Genomic DNA, 20,681 nt, shown 5'->3' on the forward strand with positions numbered 1-20,681 from the left:
AATCCCAACACATTGTCGTAAACTGTTCGGGACATATTTTTCACTCTCACCTTTTTATCACAAAAATTATTGGTAGATATTGTCATGACGTCGTTTATACTAAGAGCACGAGAAGTGTTGATGGCGTACAAGCAAAGTTCAAAGTTCATGAGAGAAAAAATAGAACCTTAAAAAGTTAAAAGTAATTCAGTGAGAGAGTGTTTTACATAGTAGTTTTTAATTACTATTACCGAGTAATTATTTAGCCTATTGAATTATTTTGAGAATTTAAAAAATAAAAAATGTTATAATCCAAACACATTGTCGTAAACTGTTCGGGACATATTTTTCACTCTCACCTTTTTATCACAAAAAATATTGGTAGATATTGTCATGACGTCGTTTATACTAAGAGCACGAGAAGTGTTGATGGTGTACAAGCAAAGTTCAAAGTTCATGAAAGAAAAAATAGAACCTTAAAAAGTTAAAAGTAATTCATTGAGAGAGTGTTTTACATAGTAGTTTTTAAATTAATTATTTTAATTATTTATAATTACAGAGTAATATTTTTATATTATTGTTTAGTTAACTTAAATTACTTAAAATAATTAAAAACCTTAAAAAATAAAATAACACTTTCACTAATAAATAAAAACTACAATTCAAAACTATAAAAACTTAAAATTAAACTTAGAGAAAATAAATTGTTAAGTAGTTATAAAATACAATAATTGAATTTCACAGACCAAATAAAGATGTACAACCAAATTATATCGTAATTCCTCCTGCAAAATTCGACCTTCCTTCTTCATCATAAGATTCCCGATTCCTTTAACGACAAAAAATCCCAATTCTGACGCACAAACAATCATTTATCGCACATATTGATCATTAGAACCAGAAGAGATCGACATTTTTTTATATACGGAGTAATATAGAATATGTTCTTGAGAAATATGTGAATACGTTTGTGTGTAGGAAAAAATGGTATTTATAAGGAAAAAAATATACTTAAATAATTCAAAAGTTGGGTTGGATTATTAGTGTATGTTTGGTATAATTAGTTGGTAGCCGACGATTTTATAAATATATTTATGTCTTAGTTGAAACTGTTAAAAGTAAATAACAAAAAGTATGAGCATTTCTCATACACTAGTTTAAGGAAATTCCAACTTTTAATTTTTTTACTTTGTCAAAAAAACTTTAAGTCCCTTTGACCAAATGAAGCTAAGCTACTAACAACTCCAAAAATCTCCATATCAAATATACACTTAATATAAATAACGTTTGAAACGCCAAAAATACGTCGTCTGACTAATGTTGGAAAAATAACCCGAATCAGCCATTCCAGTCAGCTCCAAAGAAGCTATACTTTTTTTTTGTTACCAAACAAAGCTTAAAGACCACAAACACCTTAAAATTATAAGCTCTATTTTTTTAAGCTCATATAATCTGTTAAATAGTATCATTCACACGCCCATAAAAAATTCAATTTTGAATTCAAGATATTAAAAATTTGTGTCAAAATATCATAACTTAATAGTAAATATCCGCCATCGACCCGTTACCAATACGAGTCCTCAAAAACTTTAACATTTTCTTCTGTTTCTGTGTCTGTTGCTGCTCAGTTTTCCCTTCTCCACCACCTCCATGGTCACTTTCACTCTTAGTTGACTTTAAAACCACTCGAACACCACCACCACCACCACCAGGTGATTTTCGGTCATCAAACTCCATTTTTGACTTCCCTTTTTTACCCACCCGATGCCACCCATCCTTATCTTTAGACAACGTCTCCACCTTCGACTTCCCTTTATTATTGACTTCTCTTATTATTGACTTCCCTTTATTACCCGCCTCCTCATTTTGCAACCTGTTGTAAATTTCAATAAGCTCCTTCTCCTTGACGGGATCAGGTAACAATCGGGCCAAATCAGGAACAAGATGAGACAACCTAAACTTATCCACATACACAAGATACGTCTCTGTGTCAATAACACCGTGCCTATATTCACCACATAGTTTTTTAAAAGCAGCGTATCTATCTGGGTCGTTACCCAGACCCGCCCAGATCTTTTCCACCATGGACCTCTTTGCATCAGCCACTACCTCCTCCTCCACACTTTTAGAAGACGTCCCGTTTTTACTTATAATAGATGCCCCATTAGTCGAAAGCGGAGGAACCAAATTTGGAGCTGACGTGGAATGGCTGATTCGGGATGTAGTCTTCCAACTGCTAGAGCTTGAGGATGAAGCAGAAGGCAGGGACTGGGCATGGGATCGGGCATTGGCTCGGGCTCGGGCCTGGGCTTGAACCCATTTGATTGGCTTCTTTTGAGCACATAAAGGCAATGATCCGGCGTTTGACACAGGTTGATGGTTATTGAAACGGGCTGCATTGGGCCAGGGCCAGGGCCTAGGGGTATTTTGGGCACTAAGACTTGGGAGATGTGGGATAAATGGTTGAATTAATGGATTAACACCGTTTATATCAGTGTGGTTAGAACCACTTGAAGATGATGGTTGGTTGGTATTTAGGTTACCGCGTCTGTTATCTTGTTCGTTGCTTCGTCGAAACGTGAAGCTTGTTGGTAGCTAGAGACACAAGAAAAATAAAAACAGAAATTATCATCAATCATCAAAATAATATTTAAAAAAAAAAAAGAAAAGAAAAAAAAAAAAAAAAAAAAAAAAAAAAAAAAAAAAAAAAAAAACATCAACCTCAAAGTTACCAGACTAGAATGTAAACAACTGAGATGCATAACTGTGCAGAGTTGCCAATAGGCATATCAGACAATCAAAATTAAAGATGGAAATTCGATCCAATTACTTATAAACGGGTCGAATCCTTAGTTTAAAAAAGTGTACCCAGACGGATAAAGATGCTTCTATGATTAAGAATAATATTGTCTTTATAATTATTATTTTTCAATAGATGTGCAAAAAAAATGTTAAAAGATTTGTTTATGGATTATAGCCCAAACTAACTACTGATACTGAAAATGACATTTTCCTACCCGACCCACAAAAAGGAAATTTTTTCAATTAGATAGACTTCTACATGTACGAATACAGAACAAGAAGTGGAACCTGTAGAGCAGCATTACGTGGAACCTGTAGAGCAGCATTACGTCTTGATCGTGACATATGACCCCCATGCTCTAGAGCATTGTGCCTCTGTAAGTTTAAGATAAATAATATTAAGAATTAAAATAAATCCTCTGAATGATGTTTGTCACCCTTTCGGGTTGGGGTGTGCATGTGGTGATGTGCATGTTGGATGATTTAATTAAAAAATGTACCTTCATTTCAGATTCGGATACGAACACGATAAACTTCTTAGATAGGCAAGACTCATCTTCACACAGAAAATGTTCTTGACGGTAATGAATCTGCAAAATGGTAACTTGATTATTTAATTAGATAGGAGACAACAACTGAAAAGCAAGGTTGTAAAAGTCGAGTCAGTCGCATACTAGTCGCTCGGGAGCTTCTAAGGACTAATCGGCCAAGTCGGGGACCAGTAGGACGTTGACTAACTTTGACTTTGACTGTATTTGACAAACTTCGACCGGTAAAATAGTTAGAGGTCGGAGACGGGTCGGATGTTGACCAAATTTGGCTTTGAATTTATTTGACCAAGTTTCATTGATTTTGACCTAAAAACCGACTTTGGCCGACCGAATTGGACTTGTGACAAATTTGACCGATGAAATAGTCGGAGACTAATTGGACTACTTCAAATGTCGACTAGTCGGGGGACTTTTACAACCATGCAGAAAAGAAAACTCAACCACAGGAATAATAACAAATAATATAATATTATTTAGTAGCTCAAAGATTAATACAGATAATAGGATTTGAAGAAACAACTTGCCTCCAAGTCATCATAATTCTTGTAATACTCGTATTTACTTGGATTTTGTCTACATGGTTTGTGAAGTAACATCTTAGCTGTGCACATAATATAATACGTTTATTTTTAAAAATCAAACATACGTTTTACCTTTTGCACATGAAACAGTGGTAATGTTCAGTCTCCATATGCTTATAAAGCTCACTATCACCATAAAAAGGCGACCTACAGAATTCACATAGAGGGTGCCCCTTGAATCCGCCTCTTTCACTTTCAGTTCCATCCACTTCAGAGTCACCCGTATTTATATGCTGCTTTAACTGTGCTTTGTTATAAAGCTTTTGTTCACAAATAAATTCCTGATGTATTGATGATGTGATTAGGGCATACTTGTTGTATCAATATCAATGTGACTGATAAATAAACAATAAACAATGCATATAAAAAAACAATATAACCAAGAAAGATATATAGAAATCAACCGTTCTTCCTTCAAGGCACAAGTTGCACATGAGCAACTCATGTTGATATAACAAATGCCCCTTAAGCTGATGAATGTCACGGTACTCGGCTCGTATTTTCGAACCACTACCACAAGTATTCACCTCAAGCTTATCACAAACACTACATGAAACTCTACACATTGCCTTGATCATTTTATACTGATCAAGATCATCAAAATAACACTATGTATCTTCATGATACCAGTACGATCCAGATCGACCTTCTCGACCTTCACTAGGAAAGACCTTAAAATCATTAATCGCCATAGTGTAGTCACCCAACGCCTGCCAGTTACCACAGTCTTAACAAACTTAACATCGTTTATTCATAAGTAACTTATATATATACAGATGCTTGTAACTTGTAAGTATATACATTATACATACATATAGATGTAAATAGAAATAGAACCTTAGTAACGAAGGTGATTGTGGACTCAGTTTTGCAAATGCAACAACGGCGATCACTGCAGATGAATCGAAGACGAGCAACGCAGGTTGAACAAACCTCTTTATGTCCACATGATCCGTACGCTACCCATTCCAGCGTATTGACACACACAGCGCAAGTATCGTCCATATTCAGTATCTAAATGCGACGACTGATTGAGTTGATATATGAAACTGATTGATTAAATGGGTGTCGATTGTAATTGTTGATTTGCAGCAGCTAGGGCTCGTGCAGAGTTCCGAATTTGGGGATTTTAGGAACCGGTATTATGGACGTGGAGGGAGTGGGCAAATTGGGTACCATATTTTTTGAAATTTGGTTTAATTTTTGTAGTCGGTTTAGGATTCGGACTGGGTTAAACCTGATATCATCCTTAGGGCATTTGGTTCGTCGAATTTTGTGAGATTTGAAGTAATTTGCATTTCAAATTCATTGAAATTCCATGTTTGGTTAGAGAATTTGCATTTCAAATTTCATTAAATACCATAGATGAAAATTTTGAAAAATCCTTTGTATATACGAGGGATTTGAAATCCAATGTTCTAAAATTTTACGTTTACGATTTACGTTTCGCGTTCACATTTCGGGTTCGCTTTTCGAATCCGCGTTTCTGGTTCGCTTTTCGGGTTTTGAGTTTCGGGTTCGCGTTTCGGTTCACGTTTCGGGTTCGCGTTTCGGGTTCGCGTTTGGGACTCGCAATTCGGGTTTGCTTTATTGTGTAACATGTACAACGCGATAAACCATATTTGGTTATGTATGGCTTAAAGTTGGTTGTTTACGGATCACTTTTCATTCGAGAATGTCCAAAATTAATTGTCCACTTCCAGAAATATATAAGAAAAATAAAATAAAGTTTCTCCATATCATTACTTTATTCATGTAAAATAAAATAATAGCTAAAGAGTAAACGTTAAAACTTTAAAGTAAAAAAAAGTACAATGTAATGATGAGATTTTTTAAACGTATATTTTTTTATGTGTAGTGATACTTTCACTCATGATTTTGATAAATTCACTAGAAAAGCCTAAAATACCCTTAAGTGATGTATCACGCAAATCTCATGTTAGATTGTATTTGAGAGTATTTCTGGAAGATACACTTAAATGAAAGTGAATTTATCAAAATTGAGTTTGATATATCATCTACCATTTTTTATTTGAAGACAATTTATATGGAACAAAGTATATTTTGTTTTGTATGCAAAAATTTAACTTGTTATTCTAGATCTTACTTTTTTTTATCATGATCTTTATCAAAACATACGATTAACGATGTTGTCATCGTCAAAGGTTAGAGACGGGGATTATGTCACATGGTCAATCTTGGTTTATGATTTATCTAGATATTAATTTTTCGATAATATCTTTCTTTAATCTACTAAAAAAATATTCAATTCGTCTCAAAATAACTGTGTATTTTTCTAGTTTTTTCTTTCAAAAATTGTCTTTAATTTCAAATAACAATAAAAATTCTTAAACTTTATAATTATATTATTATTATCTTTTATATTATAAGAAAGATATAATAAATATTTTATAATATCCTAAGCAATCATTAATAAAATAACTTTACGCAATGAATGGGAAATAAACATCTTCTAAATTCAATTAAAAATCAAAACCGCCAATTATAATGTGAGAGATAATATTTTTTAAAAATAAAAAGATCTTTTTCATTTTTATTTTTCATTTTTGACTATCACAAGAAAAACATTTACCAAGAAACTTAAATAACTTCCTTTTTCCAGCTATAAAAATACCAAATCCAGACGAAATACGCATCAATAACTTGTACATTCAAATTCATATCAAACATTTAAAGTTTCATTCGACGTACAATCAACGCATTCTACCGTTATTCTTCCTCCACCCCACCAGTTACACTTGCAACGTGTGTCCCCGCCCCACTTTCTCTCCTTGGATTCTTTATTACTTCTCCCTCTTTACACCGCCATACTCCGTTCATGTTCTGTAGCTACCGAGAACCAGCAAATCACCGGCACACTTTTATTGAAAATTTATTTATTATTTATTATTTTTAAATAAATTAAGGTAACTTCATCACCGGAGATGGTGGAACTGTTGTCTGAACCAGATATCAATCAGGCCTCTTCGTCGTTAAGTACAGGAGAAGGTTCTGGAACGTTCGATAAGGAAGTTATTAGCGGTCGAACGGAAATAAATAACGGTGCTGTTACTGTTGCTTCCGGTGGCCCTGTTTCTAACGGCGTTACTAATTCTTCAGGTTGTTAGGTTTTTATTTAGTTGATTGTTTCGATTCTGTTAGTTATGCTGATCGTGTGATGCTCAATGATTTGGATTTGTAATGTGAAGTGCTAATTATTCGTATCTAAAATAGTTATCCTGTTTTACGACTTGAATTATATGACAGAAGTGCATTCTCCAATTTATTTATTTATTTTTATTTTTTTTTTTTTTGGCATTCTACGCTGAACAATTGATGGAAAGTTTAGTAGCAGATTTAAACTTACACTGAGTCAAATTTTTATCTGAAACACAAAGAGATAAATATATTAAAATTTGACCTGTTAATGGTTAAAGTTTGACTAGACGTGGTTTGGCATCAAAATTCAATATTTTTATATAGGCTTTTAGGACTCTAGTGTTGACTATTTTCAATGTAATTTATTATGTTTTTCTATAATCACTAATATAAGGCTACTTTTGCTTTGATTGCAGCATCTTTGTTTGATCTAAGCTTTGTTATTATATTATACAGATGGTAGGAGGTTACGTAAAATACAAACATTACCATTAGACATATCGAGTTCTCATAAGTTAGAGACACCTTCATCAGAAATATCGAGTGCTGATAAGTTAGACTCACCTTCAAGTCAACTTAAGCTGGAAAAATCAAAAACTGAAAAGCCTAAACGAAACAACATACTTGTGGAAGAGGCATCTCAAATATTCGATCAAAATTTATCTGTTAACCAAAAGGTATGTTGCTTTTACGCTCAGACATATTTACATATGTATATGTGCATTTATACTCTTCAGAACGAATTTATTGATTATTGTAGACGGACGGGTGACATATAACCAAACCTCACCCATACGTCTAAATTCGTGACACCTTTAACGTGTTTAGAAATCTTGCTCATGCATGGGAAAATACTAAAAGTAGAGTAACATTGTCTTTGATGTTTTCCTTTTCAATGGATTTGCTTTGAGTTTTTTATCTTCTGATATATCATTAGTGAACTTAATCATTCATCTCTTTATAATAACTAGACGTGCCATACATAATAAATCTCTGGCTTATATACATAATATTTCTGTTAGTTGATATATTTGAAATACTGATTCTTCTCATCCTTCATGTTTGTTTTTTCTTTAAAAAGTATTCCTATTTGAACTAGTCCATGTGAATACTTATTAAGCTTTACACATTGTATTGCTATCAGTATATTTATCACCTGATACAAATCAACACATTTCTGAATTCATGTTAATCATTTACCGTTTTGTTAATGGGACACAATAGATATGTGGTATCCGATTACTACCATTGATGGAACAGGAAAACATCAAATTAGAAGCCCAGGTAGAGTGTATTATGAATGGTCCTAGTGTACTCTATGAATAGTTGATTGACTATATTTTGACTCAATTTTGAGGCATACGCTTTGGTTTCCACATTCAGGTTTTTGTTCACGCAGTTTTTTCATGTCATTTTTATTTTCTTTAGTTACCTTCTAGTGTTTTAGCAGGTTCCATCTAGCCTATTTAAGATAGTTTAGAATAACATGAGCTAATTTTAGATAACTGATTATTATGATTGTTGTGTTTGGACATGAATACAGTATGGTTCTTACCTATGATTCATACACACTGCTCTTAATGATATTAGTTTGATGTACCTAATTGATCTTCTACATGTGCATCTTTCTGATTTCCGTTGAACATTAAAAACCTTGCAGCTCAAATTGTTAAACAGACTAGCTACTGTAAAAGATGACGGAACAGTAGAATTCGAGATACCTGCAGACGTTGAGACTAATTCTTATGCAGCTAAAGCAGGAAAAGTTCAAAATTTACACATTGAAGATCCTGTGGACTCAGGGGAACCTCGTTATTCTCCACCATTGCAGATAGTAATGCTTATTGTTGGAACCCGTGGTGATGTGCAACCATTTGTTGCAATCGGAAAGCGTTTGCAGGTCTCCTAGATTATTTCTGTCTTTCTCGTCATTATTAACCTTTTTAAACACTTCAAAATTTCATGCTACTTCAGTAAATAATTTATGTTTTTTTTTTCAGGAATATGGCCATCGTGTTAGGTTAGCAACCCATTCGAACTTCAAGGAGTTTGTCTTGACTGCTGGGTTGGAGTTCTATCCCCTTGGTGGGGATCCTAAAGTTCTTGCTGAATGTACATCCTTATTGCTTCTTTTTTTGAACATAAAATTTGATAATGTTCCATAGAGTCATAACAAACTGTTTCCATTATCTATTAAACTATTAAATCTGTTCAGTTTAGAAGTAAAGAGCACTACCCGTAGATTCGACTCGATCTGTTTATGTAATCTATCAAATCTTGTTGTTTAAGAATCGAAAAGCACTACTCATGCATGATGTGATTGTATAACTTGTAATATGCTGATCCAATACAAATCTTTTTTGCTTTAATATCTATCCTAGAAAAACAGTTAATACTGATGGGAATGACATAATACAAGTTATGCACTCCTAGAAAAACAGTTATTAATGCTGGGAATGCACAATACAATCTATCCGTCCCATAAAAACAGTTAACAGCTGCAATTTCACTTTGCTTATTTTAAGGAACATCAAAATATCACTCCTCTTGAAAAATATGTGAATGAGGTCTCTAAAAGAGTATGCAGCTACTCACTTTCAACTAATTACCGTTCATATATTATCGTCATGCAGACATGGTTAAGAACAAGGGGTTCTTGCCTTCAGGGCCTTCTGAGATTCCTGTGCAAAGAAGTCAGATGAAGGATATAATATATTCGTTACTCCCTGCATGTAAAGAGCCTGATCTTGATACCGGAATCCCGTTCAGGGCGGAGGCAATTATAGCCAATCCCCCAGCATACGGTAATTGTTTTGTGTTTTAACATCCAGAACTTCAATTATTATGACTTTCATTCACATATTAATATCTTCCATCTGTTGTGTGGGCCTTATTTTTTGTATCTATATATCTGTAATACATAAACCTTGAGAGGCACGTAATTGTGGCACCCGCATTTTCTCTTTTGACAGACACCTTCCTTCTCTGCAAACTTCACTTCCCATTATTTGAACCATTTTTCCTATTTTTATTTGCTGATTAATCTGAAACATAACTGTTACAGGACATACGCACGTTGCGGAGGCACTGAAAGTACCCATTCATATATTTTTTACAATGCCTTGGACGTAAGTCTTTTTCCGTCTACTTAATCAAGAAATTCATTTTTGAATACCAATTTCCCTTTCTGTATAATGTTATCTCTCTTCATTGTTGGTGTGAGTTATGCACTTTTTTCTCCCTATATATGATGTAAGATTATGAATAATGATTCTTAAGTTCCATTTTTTAAAAAGGCCTCAATTTGTTTCAAACCAGGCCAACTAGTGAATTTCCTCATCCCCTATCGCGTGTCAAGCAACCAGCTGGATACAGAGTAAGTTCATTGCTAATGTCGCATATTAATCTTGAAATTATATGTTAATCTTATCGTTTTATTAATCTATTTCTTGTTTTGCATGATTCAATGCAGCTGTCGTATCAGATTGTTGATTCTTTAATATGGCTTGGTATCCGAGATATGATTAATGATGTTAGGAAGAAAAAATTGAAGCTGCGGCCAGTCACATACTTGAGTGGTTCACAAGGCTCAGAATCTGATATACCACATGGATATATATGGAGTCCTCATCTTGTTCCTAAACCTAAAGGTACAATATGCACACTAAGTTTATGATATGATTAAGTTTTCTTATATATTGATCAATTATCAATTATTAATTAATCAATACTGCACCCCTTAGGTCTTCTACTCTATAAAATGAGGGGCCTTTATCTAGTTAACAGCTGTTAAGATCATGTGGTTGATTAATTAAAAATCTGTAAATGAGTCACATGATGTGGTTTGCTTGGCTAATCTTTCATTGTAGTTTTCTTTGAACTAAGAAATGTCTCGATATGCTATTTTAGAAAAACTCCGTGTTTAGTTACATTGGTACCACATGATGGTTCTCCTGTAGTCTTACTGCTGGATTTATTTATCTGACTATATGTTAATCTAAACTAGGGAACTTATCTTATTGAAATTTCCCAACTGGCGTATTTGTTACATTATTTAACTGGTAGACCTACAGATCATAAGTGCACATGTGTAAACTTTGGAGTTTGGAACCCCTTTTATTCATTATGCTTGTTTATTGAGACTGTCACAACTGACATATGTATTGCATGATTTAACTGATAGACCTACAGATCAAAAGTGCATATGTGTAGGCTTTGGACCACCCTCTATCCCTTATGCTTGTTTCTTGTTACTACTTATGAGGTGGGATGACTCCTGCAACAAATATGTAAGTTTCAGGTCTGGTCTAGATCAATTATCCATCCTTGTAATGATTTGGTACATCCATTGCAGATTGGGGACCCAAGATTGATGTGGTTGGATTTTGTTTCCTCGATCTTGCTTCCAACTATGAACCTCCAGGGGAACTTGTAAAATGGCTTGAAGCCGGTCCGAAGCCTATTTACATTGGATTTGGTAGTCTTGTGAGTCTCTACAATCTTGCTCTTGTAGCTTTCTTCTATTCCTGTCTCCCAAAGAAGTGTGCATTTCTTTAAAAAAAGAAAAATTAGATTGGTATAAAAGGAAGTAGCAAAATGGGTTGGATGTAGATGGGTCGAAACTCAAAACATGCTCTCGGTTAAAATGTGTCGTTCTCCTAGTGCCAGTTTGTTAAGGTTGACCCTGTAGCGCTTTTTTCTTAATTCTGTAGAGATATATAGGGTTATCTCTGAAAAGGCCTATATACATACGTTCAGTGAATTAGTAGTCAAGTCACTCGACTTCTTTTGTGATGATTAAAGTCCTCAGTTTTTCTGTTGGGTTTAACATATAAATGACATGAGTGGTTATGTCCCCAAACTTTGTTTAATTTGTCGATTTAATTCCTGAAGTGTGTTTTCCTGTTAAATTTTGGTTCCTTTTTATATTTGTTTGACCCAAATTGGAGGACTTAATTAGAAAGAAAGTTTAGGGCTTTAACTGCTTATTCAGTTAAAGTGTGGAGGGATTTTTCACAGATAACTCTAAGAATATATAACTAATGTGTTAAATTATGATCACATAAACAATAATCTAGATCTTCATATACAAACTCTAAAGGTTGTACGCAATTAAAAATAATTGGACGATCTCAAACCGGTTACTCAGTAGATCCTCATCTAGCTGCCTACATATTTTACCTGTTTTAGATGAAAACAACCCAATTTGACTCATCCATAAGTAAATGGTTTAAATAATAAAAATGACACCTCTAGAAACAAATTAAGTCATCATGTCATAATTTTTTTTATCGCTAGTTGTAATTTCTGTCTGGGCACATCTTACAAACTTGTTTGTTTTTTTTTTCTTTCAGAAAGAAGATATATTATAAATGATTTTTCTTTCATGTTGCATCTTATATGTTATGCTATTAGTTTAATGCCTCAACCTCACTGAAACTATATAGCGAACCAATTAGATAAAACAATGAAAGCATTCGTATTGAGTTTGCAAATTGTATCTCACAAGCAATAATATCAAGTTTGCATATGTAAATGGGTGTCCCCCAATAACAGATGCTGTGATTACTTACCTTTCCATTTGTGGTTTAGTGTTAAATTATTTAATATTAATATTATTTATTTTCTGTGTCAGCCGGTTCAAGAGCCTGAAAAGATGACACAAATAATTGTTGAAGCTTTAGAAACAACTGGTCAAAGAGGAATCATTAACAAAGGCTGGGGTGGTCTTGGCAACTGTAAGTTTACGGTTCCCTTATTTTTTCTGTATTCTCTACTTTGAATATAAAATACATCTATATGTAAGTTTGCTGATTGTGTCCTAACCTCGCCGAATTTCATTTATCCAGTGGCAGAACCAAAGGATTTTATATACTCATTGGACAACATCCCCCACGACTGGCTTTTCTTACAATGTGTATCTGTGGTAAGGTTACATTGTCCACATTGATATTAACAGATGCTCATATGTTTTTGGTGAAGGATAAGAGTTTTGACATCGTAACATATTTTGCATGAACAATATTTTGTCTTGAACTATTAGACCCTCCTTTTATGACTTGTATACAGTGTTGTAAAACTCGGCCAACTCGGCCGAGTTCTCGGGCAGTTCTTGGTTTAAATCACCAGCCGAGTTCTTGGTGCCCAACTCGGTCAATGACCGAGTTAATGGCCGAGTTTCTCAGCCAACTCTTGGAGTTCTCGGCCAACTCGGCCAACTCGGGGAGATCTCGGTCAAAAACTCAGCAAATTGGTCACTAGAATTTATATTAGAACATATATATTCATATTAAAAATTCTAAAAAGTCAACTTTAGTCAACATCCGAGTTCTACCGATTGCGGAGAACTCCCCAAAAAAGTTCGATCGAGTTTCCGAGTTCTCCAACCTTGGTTGTATATTGGTTGTATACTTGTAATTTATATCTGCCAAAGATAAATTGTGGTGCCAGAAACTCAAGTCTCTAGCTATCAGTTATATCGTTCTTTCGAATATCATACTGTATTATGAAGAATTTAAGCTCTCTCAAATAATAATCTCGCTATAATAGAGAACCTTTATTATGTATCCAGGTCCACCATGGAGGTGCTGGAACTACAGCTGCTGGTCTTAAAGCTGCAGTAATTGTCTTAACAACTTTGTTGCACTTTCACTCTTCAATTGTTTGTTACCGTTAACTTATTTCACTTCTATTAAAATTCAGTGCCCGACCACAATTGTACCATTCTTTGGTGATCAACCTTTCTGGGGAGAACGAGTTCATGACAGAGGCGTGGGGCCTCCACCAATACCAGTTGATCAATTTACACTTCCAAAGTTGGTCGATGCAATTAACTTCATGCTTGATCCCAAGGTAATCAATTCTTATTACATGAACATGCTATGATTATATCTGTCCTAAATACCAATATTAGTTTTGCTTCACATCCAGAGGTTACTAATGGTCTGATCAGACGGGTTGGTAGCTAGTTAAAGTAGGTAACTTTTATACATGGGTTGGCTTCGGCTTGGCAACAGGTCAAAACAGACAGCTTTCCAATATGCTAGCAATCAAATTTCCCCTTGTACGTCTTTTTAGAATATCATGAGTGATCAGTATATTGAATAAAATTATAAATACTTGTATCGTTAAAGGCAATCACTGGTTTTATATAAAGTGATTTAGGAGTCCCTAACCATTTAAGAATATACTTTGGGTATGTTTTGACCCTGTTGACCTAGTTGACCCGTTCTCTTTCTATTGTAGCTTTAAAATATATTAGATTCGTCTCGTAAGAAACTAGGACACTGAATAGGTAAATGGGTCAACATTCGTAACCTCTATCTGCAACTTTTAATCCCCTTCATGTAATCATGTTCAAATATCGATACAAAAAAAAAAAAAAAAAAAATCTTTTAATCCAGAACACAAATGTATGTTCAATCTCTGGTTAGTGTATATAGTTGTCAACATATTAGTTTGAGGTTTTATACTGATCTTTGGACGGCCAGGCAGTAGTCGGTTTGAAGTTCCACTTATTGACCTTAACCAAACATAATCACTGGACAGTTCAACTTCTTATAGAGACATACACAAGTATATAAGTTTGTTACATACTATATAATGTTCCCAGAAAAAGGTTCAATGTAAGCAACCAAAATGATTAGGTAAATGTTATTATGTCAGGTGAAGGAACAGGCAGTGGAGCTTGCAAAGGCCATGGAGAAGGAAGATGGAGTGGATGGGGCTGTGAAAGCGTTTTTACGACATCTTCCCCGTGAGATGCCTGATACAGACCCCCCACCGACTTCATCAGGTTTATTTTCGATACGCAGGTGTTTTGGTTGTTCCTAGATCTCTTCTTCCTATTTCGCATGGACATGTGTCGTTTCAAATCCTATCATCCAAGTATCATGTCTTGTTTTTTGAGCTATGCAGAAGGATATCCAAATTTTCCTATAATCTTGATTACAAGATGCAAAATTTGTTTTCTGAATTTGAAAAATGCCTTGTTAACAACCTTCTGTTAAGTTGTTTTTGTCTAGAGATTTTTTCTTTTGTCATGAGATAGATATGTAGTATTGTAGGGAGGTACATATTTGGATTTTTTTTTACCCATACGTGCAATTGTGCCCCCATACTTTTATTCCGTCACAGCTCAAAAGTTTGTATGCTTCAGTAACGTTGGTTAATTGTAGAATATTTGGAGTGAAATTTTATATAGGCTCTCTATGACCTGTGTAATTATTTTCATTGACATTGGTATATGAATATACAGTTAAGATACACAAACATCATCTAGTTCTATTTTTTTTCTTAAGTGACAAAAGTAACGAAAACTATATAAACCGGACAATTTCATCAAAAAAAAAAAAATAAATAAATAAATAAAAATGAAAGAGCCACTAACACCGAAGAATACAATAAAACTGATGAGCTGCAAACCTAGAAATCGATACTCCACTAAACTAGTCGCTATTTATGACCGAGCCTCGCCAATTAAAATACCAAATAACAAAACTATAAATGCCAAAATTCAACCAACTGAAACAAAAAGCAAACTATATATATACACATATACACATTATTATAAAGCACGTGCCATTATGCTTACGTGTCATCTTCTCAATTAATCAAATTAAAATTTTCTTACGTGTCATTCTATTAATTAATATGAATTATAAATAATCCTATGTGTCACTCTATTATTAAACCAAATTATATATTTAATTAATAATTAATAAAATATGGCAATGATCTTAAATTAATAGATACTCCGTAATTGTTACCTTAAATAAAAGATAGACAAATATATGATCATCTTAATTCTTAATTATTAATTAAAAAAATACTCCATGAGATAATTTGTCAACTATAAACCAAGTAACATAATTATCTATACTAAATTTAAATAGATCTCTAAACACGTTACTATATCTATATTTGAATATAGATAACTGAATATCAATTATAAACCCACTAAGAATCATGAGTAAGTTTCCTTAATTAATTTAATATAATCCTTCAACCTATTTTATCTAGAATTAAAGTTTATCTCGTGTTACAAATATAAATTATTATACTTAAAAGTATAATCTATAGGTTGTATTATATTGCTAAAATGATGATGTCATCATTTAGCTATTCTGAAATGTCCCGTTCATATTGATTATAAACGTTTCATATTAATTGATTTCGTTGCGAGGTTTTGACCTCTATATGAGACGTTTTTCAAAGACTGCATTCGTTTTTAAAACAAACCATAAGCTTTATTTTATCGACAAGTTAACAAGACACCACTTAGATTATCCAGAAATGATAATCTAACAAATATCACACTTACACACTACCAATACATATTGGTTTACAAATATTAATATGTTACAACAAAATAAATCTCGAATGCAGTTTTAAACAATATTATACAAGCATGCTGACACCAAATCTTGTCCATATAATAGCATGCAACAGCGGAAGCTCTTAATAATCACCTGAGAATAAACATGCTTTAAACGTCAACAAAAATGTTGGTGAGTTATAGGTTTAACCTATATTTATCAAATCGTAATAATAGACCACAAGATTTCATATTTCAATATACATCCCATACATAGAGATAAAAATCATTCATATGGTGAACACCTGGTAACCGACCTTAACAAGATGCATATAGAATATCCCTATCATTCCGGGACTCCCTTCGGACATGATGAATTCGAAGTACTAAAGCATCCGGTACTTTGGATGGGGCTCGTTGAGCCCAATAGATCTATCTTTAGGATTCACGTCAATTAGGGTGTCTGTTCCCTAATTCTTAGATTACCAGACTAAAAAGGGGCATATTCGGTTTAATAATCCAGCCATAGAATGTAGTTTCATTTACTTGTGTCTATTTTGTAAAACATTTATAAAACTGCATGTATTCTCATCCCAAAATATTAGATTTTAAAAGTGGGACTATAACTCACTTTCACAGATTTTTACTTCGTCGGGAAGTAAGACTTGGCCACTGGTCGATTCACGAACCTATAACAAATATGTACATATATATCAAAGTATGTTCAAAATATATTTACAACATTTTTAATACGTTTTGCTGTTTTAAGTTTATTAAGTCAGCTGTCCTCGTTAGTAACCTACAACTAGTTGTCCACAGTTAGATGTACAGAAAATAAAGCAATATATATTATCTTGAATCAATCCACGACCTCGTGTATACAAGCCTCAGGCTAGATCACAACTCAAAGTATATATAATATTTTGGAATCAACCTCAACCCTGTATAGTTAACTCCAACATTACTGCATATAGAGTGTCTATGGTTGTTCCGAAATATATATATAGATGGGTCGATATGATATGTCAAAACATTGTATTCGTGTCTATGGTATCCCAAGATTACATAATATATTAGAATACATGTATAATACAATATGAGTTAGCTAGGATATGATTAATATAGATTTGTTACCAATTTTCACGTAGCTACAACAAGAAAAATTATCCAATCTTGTTTTACCCATAACTTCTTCGTTTTAAATCCGTTTTGAGTGTTTCAAGTTGCTATGGTTTCATATTGAACTTAAGTTTATGAATCTAAACAGAAAAAGTATAAGTTTATAGTCGGAAATACAGGTTACAAGTCGTTTTTGTAAAGGTAGTCATTTTAGTAGAAAGAACGACGTCTAGATGACCATTTTGGAAAACATACTTCCACTTTGAGTGTAACCATGATTTTTGGATATAGTTTCATGTTCAAGAGAAAAATCATTTTCCCAGAAGAACAACTTTTAAATCAAAGTTTATCATAGTTTTTAATTAACTAACCCAAAACAGCCCGCGGTGTTACTACGACGGCGTATATCCGGTTTTACGGTGTTTTTCGTGTTTTCAGGTTTTAAATCATTAAGTTAGCATATTATATAGATATATAACATGTGTTTAGTTGATTTTAAAAGTCAATTTAGAAGGATTAACTTTATTTGCGAACAAGTTTAGAATTAACTAAACTATGTTCTAGTGATTACAAGTTTAAATCTTCGAATAAGATAGTTTTATATGTATGAATCGAATGATGTTATGAACATCAATACTACCTTAATTTTAGTAGGTAAACCTACTGGAAATGAGAAAAATAGATCTAGCTTCAAAGGATCCTTGGATGGCTTGAAAGTTCTTGAAGCAGAATCATGACACGAAAACAAGTTCAAGTAAGATTTCCACTCGAAATAAGATTGTTATAGTTATAGAAATTGAATCAAAGTTTGAATATGAGTATTACCTTGTATTAGAAAGATATCTTACTGTAAATAAGAAAGATTTCTTGAGGTTGGATGATCACTTTACAAGATTGGAAGTAAGCTAGCAAACTTGGAAGTATTCTTGATTTTATGAAACTAGAACTTATAGAATTTATGAAGAACACTTAGAATTTGAAGATAGAACTTGAGAGAGATCAATTAGATGAAGAAAATTGAAGAATGAAAGTGTTTGTAGGTGTTTTTGGTCGTTGGTATATGGATTAGATATAAAGGATGTGTAATTTTGTTTACTTGTAAATAAGTCATGAATGATTACTAATATTTTTGTAATTTTATGAGATATTTCATGCTAGTTGCCAAATGATGGTTCCCACATGTGTTAGGTGACTCACAAGGGCTGCTAAGAGATGATCATTGGAGTGTATATACCAATAGTAAATACATTTAGAAGTTGGGTATTGTACGAGTACGAATACGAGTGCATACGAGTAGAATTGTTGATGAAAATGAATGAGGATGTAATCGTAAGCATTTTTGTTAAGTAGAAGTACTTTGATAAGTGTCTTGAAGTCTTTCAAAAGTGTATGAATACATATTAAAACACTACATGTATATACATTTTAACTGAGTCGTTAAGTCATCGTTAGTCGTTACATGTAAGTGTTGTTTTGAAACCTTTAGGTTAACGATCTTGTTAAATGTTGTTAACCCATTGTTTATTATATCTAAATAGATGTTAAATTATTACATTATCATGATATTATGATGTATTAATATATCTTAATATGATATATATACAATTAAATGTCGTTACAACGATAATCGTTACATATATGCCTCGTTTCGAAATCCTTAAGTTAGTAGTCTTGTTTTTACATATGTAGTTCATTGTTAATATACTTAATGATATGTTTACTTATCATAATACCATGTTAACTATATATATATATATATATATATATATATATATATATATATATATATATATATATATCCATATATATGACATCATATAGTTTTTACAAGTTTTAATGTTCGTGAATCACCGGTCAACTTGGGTGGTCAATTGTGTATATGAAACCTATTTCAATTAATCAAGTCTTAACAAGTTTGATTTCTTAACATGTTGGAAACACTTAATCATGTAAATAACAATTTCATTTAATATATATAAACATGGAAAAGTTCAGGTCACTACAGTACCTACCCGTTAAATAAATTTCGTCCCGAAATTTTAAGCAGTTGGAGGTGTTGACGTATCTTCTGGAAATAAGTATGGGTATTTCTTCTTCATCTGATCTTCTCGTTCCCAGGTGAACTCGGGTCCTCTACGAGCATTCCATCGAACCTTAACAATTGGTATCTTGTTTTGCTTAAGTCTTTTAACCTTACGGTCCATTATTTCGACTGGTTCTTCGATGAATTGAAGTTTTTCGTTGATTTGGATTTCGTCTAACGGAATAGTGAGATCTTCTTTAGCAAAAAATTTCTTCAAATTCGAGACGTGGAAAGTGTTATGTACAGCCGCGAGTTGTTGAGGTAACTCAAGTCGGTAAGCTACTGTCCGACACAACTATTTAAGGCGAGATCAGTTTGTAAGAAATTCGAAGAACGTTCCAAGAATGCCTTGGTTTTTAAAAGGCTTTCGTTCGAAAGATGGGGGATATCACATTGGGAAATCCATAAGTTACGATGTGTTTACTTTGATGCATATATTGCGGGGAACCCAAATGCTATTTTACGCAACGGGTTAAGAAATTATTTTGACTCAGTATATCCGAATATAGGACTTCGTGATTTAGAAAAAGCGGCTAACATGCAACATAAAGAAGCATGTTATGCTTACGGGTTAATAATGTTCGCTTCTCACCAAAGTGAGAACAAGAACATCGGGCTACAACTATTAAACAAAACGTTTCCACAAGTGACGGAGTCGGTAATTGGGGTAAGAAATGAGGTTTTTAGGTTATTACGAGACTGTTGGTCATTACGTAACCCTCGTCCCTTTGACGATGTTACAACACGCTGTCTTATCAACGGCCATAACGGTTATATTCCACAAGACCAAGGATGGGAAGTAGTCCTAGTAAAACCAGAATGCATGACTTGTTTCTGGACGTATGAATTACGTGTCTTTATTGCCTTTGCTGAACGACTTGTGTACTAGCTAGAATTATCTTCACAACTATCTTGTATCAAAGTTATTGTGTGCTATATTTCATGCTTTATGTAAAATAAGCGGTATTGTAAGTTTGTAAAATATTGTATAAAAGTTTGAACGCGAAATATTATTACAATCAGTTTTTCATATAGAATTGTAGTGGTTGAATTGTATATTAGCTACTAAGTATGAACTTAACGAGTAGGTA

General features: G+C 33.3%; 1 protein-coding gene and 1 pseudogene across 2 annotated transcripts; one reads left to right on the forward strand and one right to left on the reverse strand.

Moving 5' to 3' along the window:
* Positions 1 to 1,467: 1,467 nt before the first annotated feature.
* LOC139899196 (uncharacterized) lies at positions 1,468 to 5,051 on the reverse strand (annotated as a pseudogene).
* Positions 5,052 to 6,671: 1,620 nt separating this feature from the next.
* LOC139899198 (sterol 3-beta-glucosyltransferase UGT80A2-like) lies at positions 6,672 to 15,157 on the forward strand. 2 transcript variants are annotated; one of them, XM_071882018.1, is made up of 14 exons: positions 6,672 to 7,033; positions 7,529 to 7,749; positions 8,733 to 8,972; positions 9,073 to 9,184; positions 9,706 to 9,876; positions 10,137 to 10,200; positions 10,391 to 10,448; positions 10,545 to 10,722; positions 11,427 to 11,557; positions 12,708 to 12,810; positions 12,922 to 12,998; positions 13,644 to 13,691; positions 13,775 to 13,924; positions 14,738 to 15,157. In XM_071882018.1, exons 1-14 carry the CDS (start codon positions 6,859 to 6,861, stop codon positions 14,903 to 14,905), a joined length of 1,896 nt encoding a protein of 631 aa, XP_071738119.1. In that variant the 5' UTR covers positions 6,672 to 6,858; the 3' UTR covers positions 14,906 to 15,157. The 2 variants fall into 2 exon arrangements, with proteins under 2 accessions (XP_071738119.1, XP_071738120.1); XM_071882019.1 differs by lacking the exon at positions 14,738 to 15,157 and adding an exon at positions 14,003 to 14,050.
* The last annotated feature ends 5,524 nt before the right edge of the window (positions 15,158 to 20,681 follow it).

The sequence above is a fragment of the Rutidosis leptorrhynchoides genome, chromosome 3 (genome assembly GCF_046630445.1).
Source record: "Rutidosis leptorrhynchoides isolate AG116_Rl617_1_P2 chromosome 3, CSIRO_AGI_Rlap_v1, whole genome shotgun sequence".
Taxonomy (NCBI): Eukaryota; Viridiplantae; Streptophyta; class Magnoliopsida; order Asterales; family Asteraceae; genus Rutidosis; species Rutidosis leptorrhynchoides.